We start from the raw sequence: 23,831 nt of genomic DNA on the forward strand, positions 1-23,831 counted from the left end.
AAATATTACACTTGGGCATGCTTTCAATACCACTCCTTTTCTAGCCTATTCTGAATCTTTTCCCAAAGTCTTTCTTCAATGCTTATCAAAACTCTCTCTTGTCTTTAAATTCCTCTAAGTTCTTCTTTCTTCCAAAATAACCTTTTATAATTTGAAATATTTTGTAACTAGGAGTTCTTTTAAATCAAAATTCACTGGGCCATGCTTAGAGAAGAATTGATAAAAACACACTTTCACAGCTTAAAATCACTGAAGACATTTTGCTCACCATTTAATCCCGAAGCATCAAAACAAACATTTAGCATATAATTAGGCTGTGAAAATAGCCTCCTAGGTGTGTGTGCGTGTGTGTGTGTGCGTGTGTGTGTGTGTGTGTTTACATATTTATATAAAGGAATTCAAATTATTTCAGCCAAACATAATACAATGAAATGTTTTCTGATCCTGTGGGTTGGCACCCATGAAGAGATGTGGGGCAAGGGGCCGCTGAGAATTAGGATTCTCGACTCATGCTCTGTGCTAATGAAGGCACTTTGACAGCTTGTGCCTCTCACACATTGTTTTAAAAACATAATATCCCACTCATCCAGGCACATGCGCAGCAAAATGTCTTAACAGATAATCTATTTAGAACAGATTTGAGAGAAAATATATCACGATCATGGAGAAGGTAATGAGTTCTAGTGGCACAGCTGCAGTATAACAACTCTGTGCATGTTAAATTCTAGCTTCTTCACAGATGAAGTGTCCTTCATTCATCAGATACGTCATAATGGCTATCTGTACTCTTGAGAGAATCCACTCAGTGCTAAGCACAGTCGTAGATGTACTAGTTTACTTAACACTCAACTACATGTCTGTCACTGGCCTCATTTTGCACACGGGCCACATTTTATACAGAGAAAGCAAAGCCACCACGAGGATAAGCTGCTGGTGAGTCGAAACAGTTAAACTAAGGACCTGTGTAGCTACCACTGAAACAGTAACATGATATGCCATTTTCAAAAAGACAGTGATGAGCCCTGCCATTCCTCCTACCTACGTGTCCTCCTGAGCCCCAGTTTTCTTCTCTGTAAAGTGACTTGTTGAGAGAATTTAAGTTGTGAAGCCCTGACACGTGGTAGTAGCTCATTTAACTCCCTTACTCCCACCACACCCCTCGACTACCTTGTTTTCTTATCTTCGACAGTAGATTACATATACTCGTAACATATCTGAAATGGAGCATTTGTGACTTTTAGGAGTGGGGCAGTAAAAGCACAAATTCAGAAATTAGTTGCTAACAAGAACCTTAGGCATTCAGATGCCGAGAGGTGTATGGTGAGGGGCCAAGAGCACAGGTTCTGGAGCCAGACTGCCTGGTATAGCCCAGCTCTGCCTCTTACTATGTGTGTGACATTGGACAATTGACTTGGCTTCTCTGTATTTCCTCATCTGAAAAATGAAGCTAGTACTTGTACCGACTTTGTAATTTGCTGCAAGGATTAAATAAGTTTATCTGTGTAAAGAGCCTAGAATTGTGCCTGGCATGTAGTAGGGGCAGTTAAATTAGTGCTTCTATTCTCATGCATATTTTGATGACAAGCATTCAGTACCTGGGCACAGCAAATTCAATATGGAGCAAGGTGTGTAGAATAAATCCCATTGTTCTCCTTCAGCATGATTCCCATATATCCCAGCCAGGCTCTTACAGTTATAGCTCCCTTCCCATACATGAAGGCAAGGAAAGCCAGAGAAAACAAGGACCCTCAAGGTAAACCTCTTGTCTTTTATGGTAGAGAGTGATTTAATTGGATGAAGAGATCATTTAGTTGTCCTGCAAATCGGCATCAAAGGACGAGCCAGCAGAGGATCTCTGCATTTGGAATTGCACCTTAAGTTCACTTTTTATGTTACATTTTCAAGAGGGAAACTGAACAGGGGACCTATATAAGATTTCCCAACAGTATAGACCAATTGGGTCACAAATGAAGAACACGTGGAAAGAATACTGGTACTTTAATGCAGCATTTCTCAAACGTCAGCTGCATCAGAATTCTTAAGTGGGCTTGTGAAAACCCAGATTCCTGGGCTCCACCCCAGAAATTCTGATTTACCAGGTCTGGGATGGTGCCGAAGAATTTTCGTTTCTGACAAGCTCCCAGGTGCTTGTGCTGCTGCTGTTGTTCTAGGGGCCACATTGTGAGAACCACTGGTCAAATGTGTGTTTCACATTCCTTCTACCTATTTCTGATCTAGGTTTATAACATTTGATTTGAACTGTTTAGCTTAGAGACGGAATGTCCACCCTCTCCAAAAAACAAAACTAGAAATATTTGATTAATAAATGCTGTCATTTTTTTCCCCACAGTTGCATGCTGCTGTCACCAAGATCCAGGTTCCAAGGCCTGGTTTCAATTACACGTTTGCCCATATATGTATCCTGAATAATGATAAGACTTGCATCGTGGATGACATAGTGCACGTCCTGGAAGAGCTAAAGAACGCTCGGGCCACCAATCGGACCAATTTTGCTATCACATACCCAATCACTCACTTAAAGGACGGGAGGGCTGTGTACAATGGGCACCAGCTTGGGGGCGTCACTGTGCACAGCAAAGACCGGGTGAAATCTGCAGAGGCCATCCAGCTCACCTACTACCTGCAGTCCATCAACAGTCTCAATGACATGGTGGCTGAGAGGTGGGAGTCAAGCTTCTGCGACACTGTCAGACTGTTTCAGAAATCCAACAGCAAAGTCAAAATGTACCCTTACACGTCCTCCTCACTGAGGGAAGATTTCCAGAAGACCAGCCGCGTATCGGAACGTTACCTGGTTACCAGCCTGATCCTGGTGGTTGCCATGGCCATCCTGTGCTGCTCTATGCAGGACTGCGTCCGCAGCAAACCCTGGCTAGGCCTGCTCGGATTGGTGACCATAAGCCTGGCCACTCTCACTGCAGCCGGGATCATCAATCTTACCGGTGGGAAATATAATTCCACCTTCCTGGGAGTCCCTTTCGTCATGCTAGGTAATTACTACTCTTCTTTCTTCTGTTTCCTCCTGCTGGTGGTGTTGACTAGGTTCCTAAAAGGCCAGGAGTAGCCTTCTAACAACTTTGTTTCATTTATAGTATCTTCATTTTGCCCAAAAGTCCTGGGACCCACTCTATAAAGTGCTGGTAATCATCAAAACACAACCTAATCTGGTAAATGTGCCAGAAGTTCAAAGTCCTGGGTTCTAGCGCTGACTCTCCATTGAGCAGCCATGTGGTGTTTAGCAGGTATTAATCTTCTCTGTGTCCCAGTGTCTTAGGTTGGGCTTCCCCGTAAGCAGGTCCCTGAGAAAAAGATGTGGATATAAGTAGTGTATTTGGGAGGTGAGCCCAGGAAGCACCAGTACGGGAGTGAGGAAGTGGAGGTTGAAGGCACTTCAGTTGAAGGCAGGCAGTTGAAGGTATGTTAATGAGCCCAAGGTATATTACATTCGGCCGGCTGCTGTGTGCACCTGTGGTTCAGCCCCACTGGGGACCTTTGGGAGACCTTGTAAAACACACCTCGGAGAGGTCCTCCCCCCGGGTGAGAAATTTGGGCTATTTTCCCACAGACCCTTTGTGATTCTTTGAGGGCTGCTCCCCAGGCCAGTTAACTCCCAGCACTTCCCAGGGAAGACCGAGCACACTCCTGCAGGCAGAGAAATCCTTCAGGTAACTTTGTAGTTATTAGCCTTCAGCAAGCTCAAGAATGGGGAATGGGAGGGCATGCTGGGTTGGCACTGAGCGTGTCTGCTACTCTCAGTTTCCCCACCTTATGAACAGAGTGGATGTGAGCATCACACAAAAGGACATGATAAATGTATAAGAACTTTGAAAGTGACATGTGAGATACCAGTAGGAAGTAACTTTTTTTCCTATTCTTACTATGAACTCAGGAGAATATTTGAAAGCGATGCTGATGGTGACAGCGTGTTTCCAGTGTGTCCACTCAGGGAGCTGCAGGAACTCCCTGATGGAGACTAATGGTCAAAACAAAGCCATAGTGGCCATAACGTCGGTTGCCCTGTCCATCTGTTATCGAAAATGGCATGCCCAGCAAGCCTGATGGCAGGGTTCTTGCTGGCCAAGGATTCAAGAGGTTCACTTTGCCTCTTTTCTATGGCAGCTTCTCATCAATTCCTTTAACAAAATTAAAATGTCATTTGGAATCAGATACTAACATGACAAACGAAGTGGCACTTTTTTGTTAACTAAGAAATAACCACTGTTGAGGTCGTTAGTGTGCCTTATGCCCTGTTTTAGAGTAGTAGAAAAGAATTTCCTCAGGAAATCTCTGCTGTGTTATGGGCACATGATGAGCAGGGCTGCTGGGGCTGCAAAGCAACAGAATTACATTCTGCCCTCGATTCTCTGTGGCCTGAGGAATTGAAACCTAGTCGATAAACATATACTAGAAGCTTTTGTGAAGAGCTGGGCACTGTAAGGAGACTGAGCAGCCTGATAATTTGATAATGTACTTGTCACTGCTGAAAACAACAGAGAAGAAAGCCGCTGTACCTCCTCCTGAGTTCAGTCTATTAAGAAAGCAGCATAACTTGCCGCTTTAAAATAACCCCAAGACCGTGTGGGTTGACTGTGGAATACAGAGTGGTTCCTTGAAGAGTGAGTAGGACTGAGTATTAGTAGCTTCTGAAACAGAGGCTTGTATCAAAGTTGAAATTAAGATGTTTTGCTCATGATTAGTCACAATCTTGAATGTTTTGGGGGTTACGGGAAGGGTTTTCGTTTAGTTTCATTTTTTAGCTTTTCATTTTCTTGCTGCTTTTGTGGGAGGAAGAGAAATAGGAATAAAAAAAGAGTGGGGAACTGAAGGGAGATCGTTAAGTTTCTTAAGGTGAGGCAAAAGGACACCGGAGCTAGAAAAAGGACAATCAGTGCTGATTTTATGACATTCCAGGATGTTACCAGTGAGCTCAAAGCATGTGAGAATATGTAAAGCTTCTGAAAAGTTAATTTACTAAGTAAAATAAAATTATAATATTTAAAGTTTCTTAAAATTAATTTTAAGTAAAGTAAAATAGCAGTATTCAAAACTTCATTTCACTAAAAAATGAAACTGTAATACTCAAAACTTCTTAAAATTAGTTTTATAAAGTAAATTGCAATATTTAAAATTTCTTAAAACTTACCTTTTTGTACTTTTTAAAGAGGTTTTAAATATTGTAAGGGAAAGTCAACACAAAACAGACCATGGCAGATAGTATTGGTGCAGGGAAGGATGTAAGAGACGGTAGGATGGAAAGATGCTGTTAGCAGGGAAGTGTCTTTAAAAAACAAATCCAGAAATAGTAATGCCACAGACCCACAAAGACTGAGTATCACTGAACTTTACATCAGAGTTCAATTCAGAAAAAATCTAGCATTTGCAGTGAAAGAGACCATGCACCACACGTGCCCAATAAGCCCTTGTTTGCAATTTGTGAGAAATGTTACGTGCATTGATTTGATGGCAGTTTTCCCTGCTGACAATCAGTGTGCAACCTTTCTATACATTCTCAGCCCAAAGAGTTCTCAAATTACTTAGTCATAACATGAAAGGAAGCTACATGTTTTAGTAGCTAAGGCCCATTTACAATAAATACTTTGCACGATGTAATGGGTGCTTAATACGCTCATAAAGCTAACAGTGCCTGGATTTAGGATGTTCGCCCTCCTGTATTTCTCAGATAAACTCTTCATTTTTAAGAGTTTATAAAATGAAATATAAGCAAGAGCAGCTTCATAAATGTTGCATTCAAGGCCATCGCTTACTTCTGGGGTTTTTTGATGACCAGTCCTAAAATGCCAGTAAATATTTCAAATGACCAAGAAGAAATGCAGTGCTAAGGGTTTTGGTACTACGGTAAACTGTCCAGTGTTTAAATTTTCATGTCTGTAACTTAAAATGGCTATGCTTAACCTAAGCAGATTTCAGCAAATCTTGATTTAGTATGTTATATAAATACAAAATCAAATCAAAAAGTAGATAGCCTCATTTAAAAGGTAAAGTATCTTAGAAAAAGTCTCAAACACGGACATTTCCTTGGCTGTCAATAGGTCTATAATGTGATAAACATTATAGATTTAAAATTCAACAAACTGAACATTGTCAGTGTGATTCTGGTCACACAGGCCAAATCCAGCCAAATGCCAAAATGACACTAGATTTAGAATGGAAAATTTCAAGACCACATGTGTCAAGCAGTATTAACCTGACAAAATTCCAGAAGAGGAAAGAATTTGGATAAACTCTTAAGAGTTCACCATAATGGGATGTGACTGTGTGTTTCTAGCCAAGATGATATGCGACAGTTCTGGCAATAGGAATATATCCTACACAGATGAATCATTTTGGCAATGATGTAAGCATAGATACATCATGATTTAGAATGTTTTTAATCAGTGTTGTGCATACTAGACAATCCCACTTCTGCCAAAACCTCTGTCCAGATGAGTCATATCAGTTTATTTAGAGCTGAAATCCTAAAAGGTCTACAGCGTTATAAATGTTCATCGACATTTTTTAGTTACTCTAATTTGGAGAAGAGTTTATTTGGTCTATACCCTTATCGTGCATAAAATAATATCCCTTTCCAAATATATTGATATCAAGTAGTGAGTTACTTGAATTGCTATTTCTGAATATATGATGCTAATTATTTTAATCTGTTATGGAATTTCCTTTAAAAGATGAAGATTTACACCATTATTCTCCAGTTGGGTACGATTTTTAAAATTGGCATAGGTCTTCTGTGTGCAAGCTCTCCTTAACAGGCTTCAAGTTTCCACAGCTTTGCTGATCAGATACAAATCAGGAAAGGGATAGAATGTTAGAGGATATAGAATCGAACCAAAGGAAAGTTTTCTCCCTTCTGCATCTGGAAGGTTTGTTGCTTCATGTACATCCTGTACAGCTAAAAAGGAGAATTGAAGTCATAGTGAAAGAGTTTGGATATTAGTTTCTACATGTAATCAAGTTTATAAAGGTTGCTTTGCATTTATCAAGTTACAAGAGCCCCAGAGATTTATGAGATGAAAAATACTCTTTAAGCCCTTTTTCAAATGTTTGGGATTTTGAGGTCAGATGTCAGATCCAGGGTGTTCTCTTCCTTTTGAATTATCCAGCCAGGCCACTCAGATTCAAGGATGTGAAAGGAAGAAAGAATTAGTGGATTATTTCTAATTTGCGGATTAGTGCTAGGAAAAGAATAATAGCAGGGAAGTTTGGCTTCTTTTAGCTGGACATTTTAAGATTATTCATATGTAGCAGAAACCAGAAGATTGGGTTCCATTCTTCAAGAATTTGCTCTCATATGATGCCACTTGAAATATAATGCAGTATGTGGAGCTCATAAAAGGGGAAGGGCAAAAACTCTCATGCAAAAAATTTAGTTCCAACTGAAAAATTGAAATTCTTAATTATTTTTGCTCTAAACTTAAGCAAACCTGAACGATTTTGCTTTCCTGAAGAGTATTCTGATACATTTCGAAAGTCATGGAAAATGGGGGAAAAATCAGTCAGATAATAATAAAATTTAAACCATATGAAATTGCCAGTATCCAACCATTTTTGGCCTACAAACTTGGTACCATTATCTGGTCATTTTTGAACTACAAAAATGGTAATTTTCTGTGGTTCAGCCTAATACATTATTGTAGAAATCCATTATTTGCAACAATATGACAATTTTGCCTGATGGAGTAGAAGTATATTAGAATGCTGTGGAAATACTTTGCTTAGATATAAATCAGCACTAGGTTCAGCATGTTCTAGAGAAAAAAAGTGATTTATAAGGGTTTTGTTGTTCACATTTTTGTGTACATCTATTTTTTCAAAAGAGATATTTTATTTTACAGTATTTCCCAAGTTTGTCTCCCGAATATCTTTTTTTGTAATGGTCCACGCTCATTATGGGACTGATTTACAAGGAGGTTATGTCATTTAGGCTTCTAATTCGTTCTTGCCCTTTTATTCTTATGCTCCACCAATCACATTAGGGTGAGAGTAGGTGGAAATAAATAGGTTTAGGGGAATGGAAGAAAACAAGTTTTATTGTTCTACTTTTACCCATAAAGTAAGACAGGAACAGGACTTGGGGGCACAAGTCCAGGAAGGCAGAACTCAGTCAGAGGAATACAAAGGGGCTTTGTCTTTGACCCAGATATCCTCTGGGTGGTCTGTCTACCGGGTCGTGCCCAGGGAGTGAGGGAGGGACAGACCCTGTAAAGGTTGGGCAGCAGGAGGCAACATCAGGACACTGAACTAAACATAGACCCTGAGGAGAAATACCTAGTGTCTACATTTGGACTAGACTCTCAGAAAGTCACAGCTGGGCAGTCTTGACCAGATGGATATACAGAAGCTCACAACCGAAACAGGTTCATAGTTATTGTCAAGGAAACCCTGCATTTCACCAAAGCTACTTTATTAATCAAGAACCAAAATATAGACAGATGGAGCCCAAGAGAGGGATTCTGTAGCCCCTTCTCTACACTGATTGGTGTAGCAACACTAACATTATTTTGCCTCATCAGTAAAATAAATTTCACATCAGCCTACTATTCATCTTGTGTGTATGTGTGTCTTTATAGTGTATGTGCATAATATATATTATATATTATATATCACATTAGCTGTATTATATATCATATGCAATATGATATGTAGTAAGCTCATGTTATGTATTTATATGTATACAATGTGTTTATAACATATATTATGTAATATACATTGCTTGAATGTTTAAATAGAAGTGCTATATATTTCTCTGTATATACTATCTGGTATAGGAGTGCAACATTTTGTATGTAAATATATAAAGTATATTTGAATAGAATATGCCATATATACATATGTTTATATATTACATTTGTATTCTATACGAAAAGAAATTAAGCAATGAATATATGCTATGGCCACATTTATACACACTGGTGTTACATAATGTACATACACACAATATCTAAATACTTTATCTTTAAACAAGGAAGAGCTATAAGCAAATTCATTTCTAGGGCTCTCTTTTACAGCGATATAGTGAAGAAAAATCCTTTCTAAGACTAAAACCCAATGCTCTGATTAGAAATTTCAAAATGTGACAAGTCTCTAGTACAAAGAATAAGATGTGTGTGTTCCCCCTGATGTGAGCATCTGTCTTTACTTAAACAGAGTACACCTTTATTCTTACTCTTAACTCTGAGACAAAACAGGCTGCAATAAACCAAACAAGTCAGCTTGTAAAGTAAATGTTTAAAACTGGCAAAGTGTAAATGTAACCCAATTAATAAACTTCTCCCTGAAAATAGATGTTACTCAACCCAGACATATATACACTTTAAATTTCTTCTCAAAAACACAAAAATCATGAATTTATGTGGAAGAAATTGAAAAACAGGCATCTTATAAACATGAGCTACTTAGTGAAGCCTTTCTAAGAATAAAATAGGCTTTAAGCAGATTTTACTTATGGATTATAGTCTACGAATTTTTGAGAAGAATGTAGTAATTTCATTTCCATACATGAAATTTGGCACTGCCCGGGCATGCTATAAACAGCTTCATTGACTCATGATATTAAATGTTTTCACACTGAAACTGAAAGATCATCCATCAATCAGCAAGCCATCCCATTTCCTCCTTCTTAGCCATTCCTTACTTTGAGGAACTCAGGATGAGGAAATCCTGCTAGGGTGGAGAGGATTAAAATGTGAGTAGCACCCAGTGGCATCTCTCAGCTGCTGTTTTGTGACTGTGTATGTTGGGACAGGTGGGAAAATCTGGGCCTGAAGAAAAATCTGACTTACAAAATCCAGAAGTATTATACAAAGTAGATCAATTTGCCTATGATTATTCATTGAAAACCAAACAACAATAAAAAAATCACCCAGACTGTCTCCAATAGCAAAACCACTAAATACATTTAAAATATTATTCACTTTATGAGCAACTTTCCAGAAGTATATCTACTGGGTAAAGAAATGTTAACTCTCAACTATTTGTTAGTGGATTCTGTCTTACTGGATTATAAACAACCCTGAAGGCTTTGGTCAGGACCCAGAAAGTTCTGGGTGACAGTGAGATTTAATCTCTGAGGGTGCTTGATAGTCACCCTCAGTGATGGGATTAGCCAGTTGAGGTTTTTTCCCACCATTAGGGTTGTTTATCATCTGTGCTTCTTTTTCTCTTCATTAGCTTCAAAGTCTGAGAGTTAACAACACATTCAGATATAAAAATTCTTTTGAGAATAAGAAAAATTATTAGCCTAAATTCTTCACTATTTTATTTTATTAGATGACAACCCCAAAGTTCACTGCCAATAAAATTAATAAAAGCAGTTTTCTTTTCAAAATCACACTCCTGCCCCAAGTTTTGCCTCAACATTGGTGAAGAGCCCTGCTGGCCTGACAAAAACCTCGAGCTGCCTCACAGTATTCACTCATGAATAATTAGAACTTGGCGCTCTCTTCTCTCTCTCTCTCTCTCTCTCTCTCTCTCTCTCTCTTTCTCTTTATGTGTCTGTGTCTGTGTGTGTGTGTTTTCACATGCTGATATGCATTTGTTCTTATGCATGTAACAATACAGACATCCGGGGTAACAAAAATAGAAACAAACATCTTGAATATGCTTTTAAAGGACAAGAGAATGCTTTAAAAGCATTTTTATCTTCAAAATCCGATAGAATCAGTATGTGTTTAACAGTTCCCGTTGGCAACTCCTCAGTCTTGCACTGTGACTGTAAAAGAAGGAATCCCCTGGGATGTTGTATCATCCAGGGTAATCCTTGGAATGTGAGGATGTCAGGATGTTGAGGTTCCTGATATCCTCACTATGATATATAGTCTTTTACCTCAAGGTCTCAGGCTGTGACCTGGCCCTCAAATGATGAGTCATGACTCCCATTACCACCACAGGGTCCCTAGTGACCAAAATCACTAGGTAGCTCTGCCCTGCCCCCACCCCATGAGTTCTGTCACCAGGGATTCCTTGTGAACAGGCTTGGGACTTTGGAGATGGGAAATTGTTATTTGCCAAAGTGATGCTTTATGCCAATGACATAGGCCCACTGGTCAGATTTAACAGAGAAGCTTATAGAACTCCTACTTTGTAGAGAAGTTTTTAAAACTAGAATGCAAAGCAAACAGCAGTACTTTTGCTTTTAAAATACCTTTTTAAAAAGTAGGAAACAATAGTCAGACCTCTGAAAAGTATCTTCAGTCCACATGCAGTATCTGTTTGCCTATGTCTCTAAGATTTGGCGTCAGAGTTCTGCTTGCTGGACTACAGCCCCAAAATTAGGAGAGCAGGTTGGGCGTGGTGGCTCACACCTGTAATCCCAGCACTTTGGGAGGCCGAGGCAGGCAGATCACCTGAAGTCAGGAGTTCAAGACCAGCCTGGCCAATATGGTGAAACCCCGTCTCTACTAAAACTACAAAAACTACCCAGGCGTGGTGGCGGGTGCCTGTAATCCCAGCTACCCAGGAGGCTGAGGCAGGAGAATCGCTGGAACCCGGGAGGTCGAGGCTGCAGTGAGCAGAGATTGCGCCACTGCACTCCAGCCTGGGAGACAGAGTGAGACTCCGTCTCCAAAAAAAAAAAAAGCAATGAATGATGATGATGCTAAGGAAGGGAGCCATCCACTGAAAGACGAAAGTGGAGAGGAACAGAACCTACTAAAATCTATCTTCTCTGCCTCTCCTTGACTCCAAATGGCCCAGTTTCTTGAGTGCTAGTAAAAGATAAGGTCAGACCTGACTGAAGGAAAAACTGAAGAAATTCGTCTCTGTGAAATTCTCCTACCTGCCATTTCCTCTTTATTCCATTCCCACTTCCATTCTCCGTCCCATTCCCCAGACCTAAGGGAAGCTGCTTCAGTAGACCACTGTCCCAGAGGAGTTTGCATTTAAAAGGATACCCTTGAAAGTTCCAAGGGGAACTCAGATATAATTCCGGCATTCTGGAGGGCAGGATGGTCCTCATGTCCTAGGGCTTTTGGAATGTGTCTCCCCTTGAATCCAGGCCAGAACACAAGAGTCCTCACCGATGGCCTTTCCTATAGGATAACAGGCCGACCTCTTCAGCAAAAATACCCAGCTGTGAGCCAGGACAACTGCCAGCCAGGCACTCCAGGCTGTTAATCCTTAAGAGGTGACCACAGCTATGTTAGCGCTTGTCCCTCCCTTGACTGACAAAGCTTCAGGAAGGAGGCCCAGTTATGGTATCAGCAATTGTCCCAGAAATCGAAAGGGCTCTTGTAAGATGCTGTAGAACTCCAGTTTGGGGATTCGGGTGTAGGAATCTGCTAGAGAGGTGTGTCTTGAGAAAGAGGAATCTGACCTATCAGGAATGATGGTCAGGGCCTATGGAGGCAAAGCCAGGGACAACTGGCAACAAATGCTGAGTGATGAGTTAGAGCAAATTCTTTCTCTGGGCCTCTTCTGATTTCTGTGAGTGGCTGCATGTACATACCTGTAGCAAGAAGAACTAAGGAAAGGCATCATTTCCAAAAGCCCCTAAGAATAAAATTAGAATTCTCTTTGGAGCTGCCCCCAAACCAAGAACGTATGCAAAAAGAGCCAGGACTCAATATAAAAGATCAAACTATAGAAGGACAAGGCATTTAAAATGCAGCAACAGAACTCAAGAGAGAAGCCAACAGCCTGCTTCCACCTTTCCTTGATTTTGATTACTTTCATTCTTGGCCCTGGAGCCTCAGTCTTGTCACCTAATATCTCTGTTAATTCAAATTCGTTTTCTCAATTAGCTTCTAAGATTATTCAACAGCAAGGTATGAAATTGATTCTTATTGTATTTTCCAAGAATCAGGGTTAGATAATGTCATTATAAAACATCACACTGATTTTTAAAAGAACTGCAAAACAGATTTAAGTTCTATTATATGACTAATTCTAATTCTGCTATATGCTTTATTTTCTTGCCATATTTAATGACTCAGTACTAAAACCCTGTTTAAATTTTTTGTGTGTTTCTGGCAAGAAAATATCATTAAAAAATTATTTGCCATTTATAGTGATCCCCTGAAGTGTGCTTTGCCCACCAAAGCTTACTTGCTCTACATGGCCCCAGAAAAAAAAAAAAAAAAAAAAAAAAGGTCAGTATTATTTCTTCAGGGACAGTGCCTCAGAAGTATTCTCTTTTTACCCTCATTGTCAAGAGAATGGTTACTTAATCAAAGGTCAATGGGTCCATCCTGAAAATATACTAGAAACAGATTTAATCATGTTCCCTCTCCAGACTAGATGTTAACTACCTAAGCATAATTAACAACAGGATGCCAGTCAATGAGTGTACTTTTTACTTCATGTCTGGGGAGTTTAGGTGCCTTCAATTTAATAGGGGCCTCGGTGCTAGTTAACAAATTGACAGTATTGACCTGACTTCTAAAAGTGGCTGTAAAACGATGCCTAGTAAATTAAGATAAATGCCAAATTCCTCTGAGGAAATAGGCCTAAATCATTACTTTGAAATGGGCATTCAGGTATGAGGCCAGGACTTCACAATAAGGATATAAATACTAGCCTGGGCATGAGGGAAGATGTGCACTTAGCTATTGTACACACAAGATAACAGTGATTCACTTTATTCAGCATTATGCTTGGCTGCAGATTTTAAATTCCTTTTTAAAAACAAGACTATTGTACCACAGGGTAAAGATTTTATTATCCTCAATAATGGGATTGAATATGCCAAGGCATGGAAGCAGGAAATTAGAGCTGCTGATCCCCAGTGCCAAGACAGGAGTTATCGAAATCCACAATGGGTCACTTTGGTGAGCCTTCCAATGTTGCAGTGGCCTGGAAACACAGGGACCCAAAGTAGGGAAATGTCTGGCTCCAACTAGGAGAGGTGGTAGAAGTTATGCTAGATCAGGTTCCAGACAGCAGAACGGAGTTTAGAACATGGGAATTTACTGTACCTCTGCTATTTCAGTATTGCTGAAATACCAAACCAGGAGGCGAAGGCACTAAGCAGTTACGCAGAGGGGTTACTGATCTGGCTCTTTCCCACAGATGCCACTATCAAATAGTGCGGAGAAGCTAGCAGAGTCACTGCTGACGTATTATATCACTGCTTGATAAGTCATGTTTGAATAACCAAAATTGGTCAAACAGATCCCTGAAGACAAATTGCAAGTCATCAACCTTCAACCTGAATCCTAATTTTTATCAATAACAAGGAGAGTTCCTATTTATCTTATTTTTTCTATATTTTCTTCGCTGAAACTTCTTCACTCCTACTTATTTTGCTTCCCTCTTTCTAAGATTTATTGCTTCCTGCCCTGATATTTGGGGAGGGAAAAAAGAGGGGGCTGTGATTTAGTTTCCTGTCAAGACTCAAATGAAATACACTGCCTCTTTATCACTAAAACCCTCCAGTTGGCCAATTTTAAATGAGGTGACAGGACATTAACTCAGAACCCTCTGCCCACTATCTTCCTCTGCACTGACCCCTAGCCAGACTTGTGGGGATGGAAAGCAAAATGATGAGTGTCCAGACATCTTCTCTTCTCTGGAGTGTTCCACCAACCAAACTGCACCAATAACTCTAAGCTATTAATGGGAAAAATCCCCAAGAGACATATGCACAAGTCTAATCAGCTTTTATTCTTTTTAGAGGCAGGGTCTTGCTCTGTTGCCCAGGCTGGAGTGCAGTGGCACAATCATGGCTCACTGCAGCCTCCAACTCCCAGGCTCAAGAGATCCACCTGCCTTAGCCTCCCGAGTAGCTGAGACTACAGATATGAGCCACTATTCCTGGCTAAGTTCTTTCATTTTCTTTCTTTTTTTTTCTTTCTTTTTTTGAGAGATGAGGTCTCGCTACATTGCCCAGACTGGTATCAAACTCCTGGTCTCAAGTCATCTTCCTTCCTCAGTCTCCCAAGTTGCTAGGATTACAGGCATGAGCCACCATGACTGGCTCTACTCAGCTTTCTATAGGCAAAAGTTCATCTAAGTGCAGTTTGTTTGGTGCAACACTCCGAAGAAGATAACTTTCTTAAGCCAGAGGGAATATGAAGATCTTTGCTTCTCTAGCTGCCCTTTCATTATCCAATAACATTTACGATTCATCAAAACATGGGTCTATCTCCGCATAGGAGAAATCATTGGCATTTACATACCCGTCACCACTAGGGTTGGTTACGGTTCCTTTGACCCAGTAGTCCCTCATAATCAAGTTGATTTCCCTCTTAAGAGATTAGTTCTTTAAACTTCTGCTCTGGTCTTTTTCTGCCCCCCTTAGGTCATGGATTATATGGGACTTTTGAAATGTTATCCTCCTGGAGGAAAACTAGAGAAGACCAACATGTTAAAGAGAGAACTGCAGCAGTCTATGCAGACTCCATGCTTCCCTTTTCTCTCACCACTGCCATGTACCTGGTCACCTTTGGCATAGGGGCCAGCCCTTTCACGAACATTGAGGCAGCCAGGATTTTCTGCTGCAATTCCTGTATTGCAATCTTCTTCAACTACCTCTATGTACTCTCGTTTTATGGTTCCAGCCTAGTGTTCACTGGCTACATAGAAAACAATTACCAGCATAGTATCTTCTGTAGAAAAGTCCCAAAGCCTGAGGCATTGCAGGAGAAGCCGGCATGGTACAGGTTTCTCCTGACGGCCAGATTCAGTGAAGACACAGCTGAAGGCGAGGAAGCGAACACTTACGAGAGTCACCTATTGGTATGTTTCCTCAAACGCTATTACTGTGACTGGATAACCAACACCTATGTCAAGCCTTTTGTAGTTCTCTTTTACCTTATTTATATTTCCTTTGCCTTAATGGGCTATCTGCAGGTCAGTGAAGGGTCAGACCTTAGTAACATTGTAGCAACCGCGACACAAACCATCGAGTACACTACTGCCCAGCAAAAGTACTTTAGCAACTACAGTCCTGTGATTGGGTTTTACATATATGAGTCTATAGAATACTGGAACACTAGTGTCCAAGAAGATGTTCTAGAATACACCAAGGGGTTTGTGCGGATATCCTGGTTTGAGAGCTATTTAAATTACCTTCGGAAACTCAATGTATCCACTGGCTTGCCTAAGAAAAATTTCACAGACATGTTGAGGAATTCCTTTCTGAAAGCCCCTCAATTTTCACATTTTCAAGAGGACATCATCTTCTCTAAAAAATACAATGATGAGGTCGATGTAGTGGCCTCCAGAATGTTTTTGGTGGCCAAGACCATGGAAACAAACAGAGAAGAACTCTATGATCTCTTGGAAACCCTGAGGAGACTTTCTGTCACCTCCAAGGTGAAATTCATCGTCTTCAATCCGTCCTTTGTGTACATGGATCGATATGCCTCCTCTCTGGGAGCCCCCCTGCACAACTCCTGCATCAGTGCTTTGTTCCTGCTCTTCTTCTCGGCATTCCTGGTGGCAGATTCACTGATTAACGTCTGGATCACTCTAACAGTTGTGTCCGTGGAGTTTGGAGTGATAGGTTTCATGACATTATGGAAAGTAGAACTGGACTGCATTTCTGTGCTATGCTTAATTTATGGAATTAATTACACAATTGACAATTGTGCTCCAATGTTATCCACATTTGTTCTGGGCAAGGATTTCACAAGAACTAAATGGGTAAAAAATGCCCTGGAAGTGCATGGGGTAGCTATTTTACAGAGTTACCTCTGCTATATTGTTGGTCTGATTCCTCTTGCAGCTGTGCCTTCAAATCTGACCTGTACACTGTTCAGGTGCTTGTTTTTAATAGCATTTGTCACCTTCTTTCACTGCTTTGCCATTTTACCTGTGATACTGACTTTCCTGCCACCCTCTAAGAAAAAAAGGAAAGAGAAGAAAAATCCTGAGAACCGGGAGGAAATTGAGTGTGTAGAAATGGTAGATATCGATAGTACCCGTGTGGTTGACCAAATTACAACAGTGTGATAATGTCTGCTTGGCATATTTTCACCTTAGGTCTTATCAAGACCAAAGAGATTATGTTAATGAAACAATTAAATTCAAAGTTGATCCCTTTTTTAAAGATAGGAAACAGGCATTGCCAAAAAAAAAAAAAAAAGGAAAGGACAATGGGGAGAAATGGACATGGCATATTTTCAGTCTTTAAAACAAAAGAGTTGTTATGAGAATTCACACACACATAGACACACACACGCACACACACACACACACCCTGGGAGACCTATAGTCTCTTAAACTAAGATCAAGTAGAAGAAAGCTTATTAACAAGCAGGATCCTTACGTATCTAAACTGCAGATGTTGCTGGCATTGTGACAAAACCCACTGATTGAAAGGTCAACTGCCAAGGCAGAAACAGCTTTAAGCATTGTTCAAATAATAAGGCTTCTAGAACTTCTGTAGAGCAGTAGCTCCAGTTGTGGTCTGTGGTTTGGGGTTTTAGCTGTCACCTAGCTCCCTAACACTGAAGGAGATGCTTGTGAAAGTTCTGACCAGCAAAAGCAAGCCAGAGCCTTGGAAACTGGTATGTGGTAGAGTGGCCATCACTCATGGACTAAAATTGATTCATCCCTAAATTCACCCAGGTGAAGCAGTTTCATTGTCTAGAATGAAATTATCATATTCCGCCATTGGTATGCTTTTAACATTTGTATAGTTTGGTTTGCTTAAAACACCTTAAAACCAATGACAGCTCCAGCACTGCAGAATTGGTGTGATTCTATTTTGGAATAGCTTGTCACTTGTCACCAAATGGGTCTGCTTTATTAGTTACAGCTCTTGGCAGGAGGATCCAGGGACCCAAAACCACAGGGCCAAACCCAAATACCTGGCATGATGGAGCAAAAGCAGGTGTCTACTTGGACCCAGATAATAGTGTCTCCATTCTAACAACAACAACAAAATAGCCAGCTGCTACAGCTGTTTGTGGTTGGCCCTACGTGCATTTTTTGCATGGATACCCAGAAACATCTGCCCACACATAACTGAGGGAAAAAAATGAACACTGAAATAGTTAATTGCTGTTGCTTCCAACTTGTAGTGCCAGTCTGCCTTTGCTGTGAAACACAGCTGCTCAGAGACAGAGAGGGGAAGAAGATCTTTGGTAAGTCTACATCCTGACACTGAGAAGCTTTGTAGAAGTGCAGGGAGATAAAGGGCCAAAAGGGAGATAGATGGAAAAGACTGGAAAAAGTATTCACTAATACAAATCTATCAATGATGGCAGTCCAATTCTCTTGCTAAACTGGCTGCACCCCACCTTGCTAGTCCCCCCGCACACCTTTTTTGATGTCCTTCTACGTCATCATAGCAAGGCCCTTCTGTACATTAACAAGCATAGATATTTATACTCTTGACTTCCAGTATCTACAGAAGAATGGTTCATAGATCTAAACAGAAATGGTTTAGATCTAAAAAGGCTGTATACGTTGCCCAGGCCCCTACATTTCTTTAAATTTATAAAAATGAAGCTAAAACCTGGTTACATTTGAAGCAAATATCTACAGTATTTTTCCCCTTTAGAGATGTAGCTTATTTAGACATCTTTAGTGGTAAGCATTTCCCAAAAGCATCTTACCTTTCTGAACCTTAGCAGACATACTGTGCAACTTACCTATCTTCTGCAGAAGAGGAAACTGAGACCTAGGAGAATAAAGTGACTCACTCAGGTCACACCGCTAAAGGATTTTCATCATTTCAGCATACCTAAGAGAGGGCAGGCCAATTTTCAGTATTCTCATAAGATGGCTATTACTCCTCTCAAAATGCATTTCCAAAGAAGGAGCATAGGACTTTATTGGCCACAGGGCAGACATTTTTTTAGTGTCTTGGATTAAAATATTTGAGGTTTAGGTTTGCCATTGTCTTTCCAAAAGCCCGAATAATTCAGATGTAACCACACCGAGTGCAAACCTGTGCTATCTATTTCACGTACTGTTGTCCATACAGTTCTAAATACATGTGCAAGGGATTGTAGCTAATGCATTACACAGTTGTTCAGTCTCCTCTGCAGACACACTAAGTGATAATACCAACGTGTTATACACTCAACTAGAAGATAATAAGCTTTAATCTGAGGACAAGTACAGTCCTCACAAAAGGGCAAGTTTGCATAATAGATCTTCGATCAATTCTCTCTCCAAGGGGCCTGCAACTAGGCTATTATTTATAAAATACAACTGAAGAGGGGATTGGTTTTACTGTTAAATCATGTGTTGCTAAATCATTTTCTGAACAGTGTGTTCTAAATCAGTCATTGATTTAGTGTCAGCCACGTGGAGCACCTCGGCTTAAAGCAACTCCACAAAACCTGACACAACACACACACCAATTAAATGGATTTTGTTGAGAATTTAATCATTCAATTTGGTCAACCAGAATGACTTCCAGTGGAACTTTGTTTTATGACAGATAATAGTTTTCCAACTTGATTGAGTCTCTGTATACCCTGGGATATTGTATTTTTTAATGAAGGGCATTTTCAAACTTGTCAACTTCTCTTTTCAGCACTTGAAATGAAGGCTTAAGGAATTCTGACTGTGAAATGAATTTTTCTATTGGGAGATTATGCATGCCAAGATTTATTATTTATTGTTAGATAATTATTTATTTGTTAATACTGATTATTGATTATTGCTCTGCTGCATTGGTTTAGCCCCACTATGGAGAAGACACTTTAGAAGTAACTCAGAATCACATCCCCATAAAATCTAAGTCTTTACTTCAAGTTTAACTTTTTGAATTGCTATAAAGAGGGAAAAATTGATCCCTGCAAACACTTGAAGAAGCTGTGTTTTTTTCTTTCAATTAATTCCAACCAAGACATTAACATCCACTTTACCAAAGAAACTTACTTGGTTGGTTTTTAGTTGGTGTTTATTGTTTGTTTACCAAAGAAAATGTTCCATTCATCAAAAATATTTCTCCTGGTCAACTAAAAAACTGTGATACTGGGATTTTTATGGCCATTCATAAGGAAAATTTTTAAAAGTCAGGGTAAGGGTGATATTCTCTCATTTAGTGAAACTCAGAAGAAGATGTAAATTCACAAGGAATGTGGTGTTTGCAAGGAAGAAAATGATACTTGAAATAGGGCATTATTGTTTAGCATAAAGCAACATTCCAACAAGCATCATCAGGGCTCCTCAGGTTAAAAGAAGTACAGTTTGTTCCAGAGAAAAAGGAAAACAAACCCTCATGAAATGTTTCTCCATTGTTCCAGCTCATAAGTTTTACTTTGTTTTAGGTTTTGGAGTTTTTAGTTCCTTTGATGTTTGTTTTGCTTTAATTTGGTTTGTGTTTGCTTCTGCCTTTCCTACCTTCTGCCTTTTACTCCCTCAGTTTTCAGTCAGAAGTGTGATAATCAGATGCCATCCTCCATGGCCACGCTTATGTATGCGATATACTGCTCCAAATGAGGCCCTTGGTAACCCTTATGACCCTTTAATTCTAACTAACCATCACCCAATCGTAAGTGGCATTATGGGACCATGACACCACTTTTCTCCAGTGCCAATGACAGAGCTCAGCTGTGTCCATCACAAGAAAAGGTGGAATGGGCAGCTGTCTTGGGGGTGTGGCATGAGGCAGAACCTCTTGGACATAAATGTTATCTTCCTCATAATGGCTTTATTCTTTTGGATCCTATTAAAGTATCCCTGTAGCTTACAGTAGTGTTTGACCTCTGTGACTCTGTTTTCTCATCTGTAAAATGGGGATAATATCAGTAAATATCTTTAATTTCAGCAAATAATTATTGAGTGCCAAATATTGCCCAGATACTGTTCGAGAGGCTGGGGACACAACAGTCAACAAATCAGATTTTTAAAAATCTGCTCTTGTAGAGCCTACCTTTGAGTGACATTGTAGGTATATTGTGGGGATTGAATGAGATGAGAGTTGACATTTGGAAAGCACTCTTGGAAAGGCCTGGCAAAGAAAAGAGACTCAAGACATTATTTGTAATTCATCAATCTCGCACAGTAGCACTAGGGCTCGGGATGTAAAGCTACTGAGAAGTAGATTTGAGCCTGAGATTAGGGCTACAAATAACAATGAGTTGCCACAGGAGGTAGTTAATTACCCATCATTTTAGGACATTCAAAATAAAGCTAATCACCACATAGTGGGGCCATTGTAAAGGGGCTGCAAGTCCTGGATGTTGGCATCATACTATCATCTTTGAAAAAAACTGATCCCCAAAAAAAGGCACTTGCTTTTGGGGATGGGGAATGGACACCACTGATTACTGAATAACTGTGGCAGGTTTGTCTGAGGGAAGGTAAACATTCCCTTTAGGTAATTTGCTTTTAATTTTGTGTAAAAAGCACCAGGTATTTAGAGACGTAAAGTTCCTATTTTTAAAAAGCATAGTAAAGCTGCAATACAAAGAAAAATATTAAGTTAGTGGATTCGCTGGCAAAGAACTAAGAATGGCTGCAGCCAACACATTGCAGAGTTCCTCCCTGTGGCGGTTACAACTGTTATTTCTGTTTCATGCCAGTCCAGGAGAAAGCAAAGAGGAAAGTGGATGAGCTATAATCCGTTCACCTGAATAGGCAGTGCCAGGATGTCCCCCCCCAGCTTGCCTCTCACCCGCCCCGCTGCTGCCCAGGTGATTTGTTTGAAGTCCTCTTTGATATCTATGAGAGCACCGTCGAAGGAAGAGGAAGGGAGGCAACCGGAAAGCTATGGCCTCTGTGCAGATTTTTGAGTTAGATTAAAATTAGTACCAATGTATACCAAGGAGAAAACAAGCAGAGAAACCTTGGTGGAAGAAGTGATGTTCCTGTGGAATGTGCCAGCAGCTTCTCTTTCCAGAATGCTGACACCAGATGAATCTTTGGTTAGAATTAAGCCTACCCCTTTGTTTTTCACATGAGAAAACTGAAACCTGAAGTAATGAAATTATATTCACAGAGCTAATTAGAAACAGATATGAGACTATAATTGAAATCTAGTTCTTAGCCTCAATTCTTTCTCCATTTTGCCACTTTACTGCCAAATTCTATTCATCTAAATTATTGGGGTCTTAACCTGGGGGCCAAATGAGTTCATGGGAGGGGTCTCTGAGTTACCTAAAATTAAGTTACATGCAAAAATGTGTGTATATGTTCAACATGTGCATTTTCCTAAAGTGAGGGCTCAGATTCCAAAAAAGGTCTATGACCGAAAAAGGGTGAAGAACCACTGTCCTAAATTCATACAGACCTCATTGGGAGTGTGATCCTGGTGTCCTCATTTTGGCTAATGAGCAATCAAGAACTTTTGAACTGTCTTTTCTCTAAGGATCCAAAAATGCTTCAAAATATTGGTTTCTTCATCCCAAGCCAAGTGCCTACTTCTATTCATTTATTCTTCATTCATTCTTTCATTCATTCATTTCTTTATTCTGCAAATGTATTTTCAGTGCCAATTCATGTTCTAGCAGCAGCTAAATATGCCCTCCACAGCAGGACCAGGAAAGGAGCCCTCTGTACTGTGCTCTTCTTGGCAAGAGGAACACCAGGTTGCTACCACATTCTCACTGTTGCAAAAATATATATATAGCCTCAAATTTTCAGTAACCATCCCACACACACATACACACATAAAGGCAGCAGCCAACAAAGCCAACATATAGAAGTGTGCCCTGTCAAAGAACCAGGGAAGAGCAGCCTATTTCCAGGTTATATATAGTGATATGCTGCTTTGCAACTGCATACCACATCCTTGGAAGGGCTGCTCCCAAATGAGCCCTACTCTGAGATGTCGACACCAGGCATGCTTTCACACACGTGCAGTACCCTACTCTCAAACAAGCATGGAGAGAATAAGTCTCATTCATCTTGTTAATATTTTTAGTGGGCAAAGAAGCAATCATGGCCATGGACAGATGGGTGCATTTAAGGACAGGTGTGGCTAGGCACGGTGGCTCACGCCTATAATCCCAGCACTTTGGGAGGCTGAGGCGGGCAGATCACGAGGTTAAGAGATTGAGACCATCCTGGCCAGCATGGTGAAGCCCGACCTCTACTAAAAAATACAAAAAAATTAGCTGGGCATGGTGGCACGTGCCTGTAGTCCCAGCTACTCAGGAGGCTGAGGCAGGAGAATCACTTGAATCCGGGAGGTAGAGGTTGCAGTGAGCCGAGATTTCACCACTGCACTCCAGCCTGGCAATAGAGTGAGACTTCGTCTCAAAAAAAAAAAAAAAAAAAAAAAGGACAAGTGTGTTTTATACACAAATATGCAGAAGCCCAGGTCTCCTGACTCCAAGTCAGAAGCTAGATAAAATATAGGTTGCTGGAGGAAGTTGGAAAATAAATGACTATACTGTACTTGTTGGCTCTGCTGCTGCTGGTATAACTTCAGGCACAACGGAATCCACCTGGGTTGACCTATGGGAAAGGCTGGGTGAATCACTACTTGGCCTTGCATGAAGCACAAAGGACACACCAATGGCGGATCAGTGGCCCTTCCATCATCTTCTGCCCAGCCATGATGAGGAAAGCCTTCTGTTGAGATGGAGGAATATTAGCTCAACTTTGTAGCATCTGATGTGAAGTTTGAGGGCTTTGTTTTTGTTTTTGGTTTTGAGACGCAGTCTCACTCTGTCGCCCAGGCTGGAGTGCAGTGGCGCCATCTCGGTTCACTGCAAGCTCCACCTCCTGGGTTCACGCCATTCTCCTGCCTCAGCCTCCCGAGTAGCTGGGACTACAGGTGCCCGCCACCACACCCGGCTAATTTTTTTTTTTTTTTTTTGTATTTTTAGTAGAGACGGGGTTTCACCGTGTTAGCCACGATGGTCTCGATCTCCTGACCTCGTGATCCGCCCACCTTGGCCTCCAAAAGTGCTGGGATTACAGGTGTGAGCCACTGCGCCTGGCAA

At 40.5% G+C, this 23,831-nt stretch overlaps 1 protein-coding gene across 1 annotated transcript in view; it reads left to right on the forward strand.

The window, feature by feature from the left end:
* The window catches only part of PTCHD1 (patched domain containing 1), a 65,036-nt gene extending 42,040 nt beyond the window's left edge, over positions 1-22,996 (forward strand). Inside the window, exons 2-3 of the mRNA XM_002831455.3 lie at positions 2,351-3,011; positions 15,275-22,996. Coding sequence (XP_002831501.1) covers positions 2,351-3,011; positions 15,275-16,929 — 2,316 coding nt within the window. The 3' untranslated portion in view covers positions 16,930-22,996. The remainder of the gene's footprint in view (positions 1-2,350; positions 3,012-15,274) is intronic.
* Positions 22,997-23,831: the final 835 nt, after the last annotated feature.

Source organism: Pongo abelii, chromosome X, assembly GCF_028885655.2.
Source record: "Pongo abelii isolate AG06213 chromosome X, NHGRI_mPonAbe1-v2.0_pri, whole genome shotgun sequence".
In the NCBI taxonomy this organism is placed as follows: Eukaryota; Metazoa; Chordata; class Mammalia; order Primates; family Hominidae; genus Pongo; species Pongo abelii.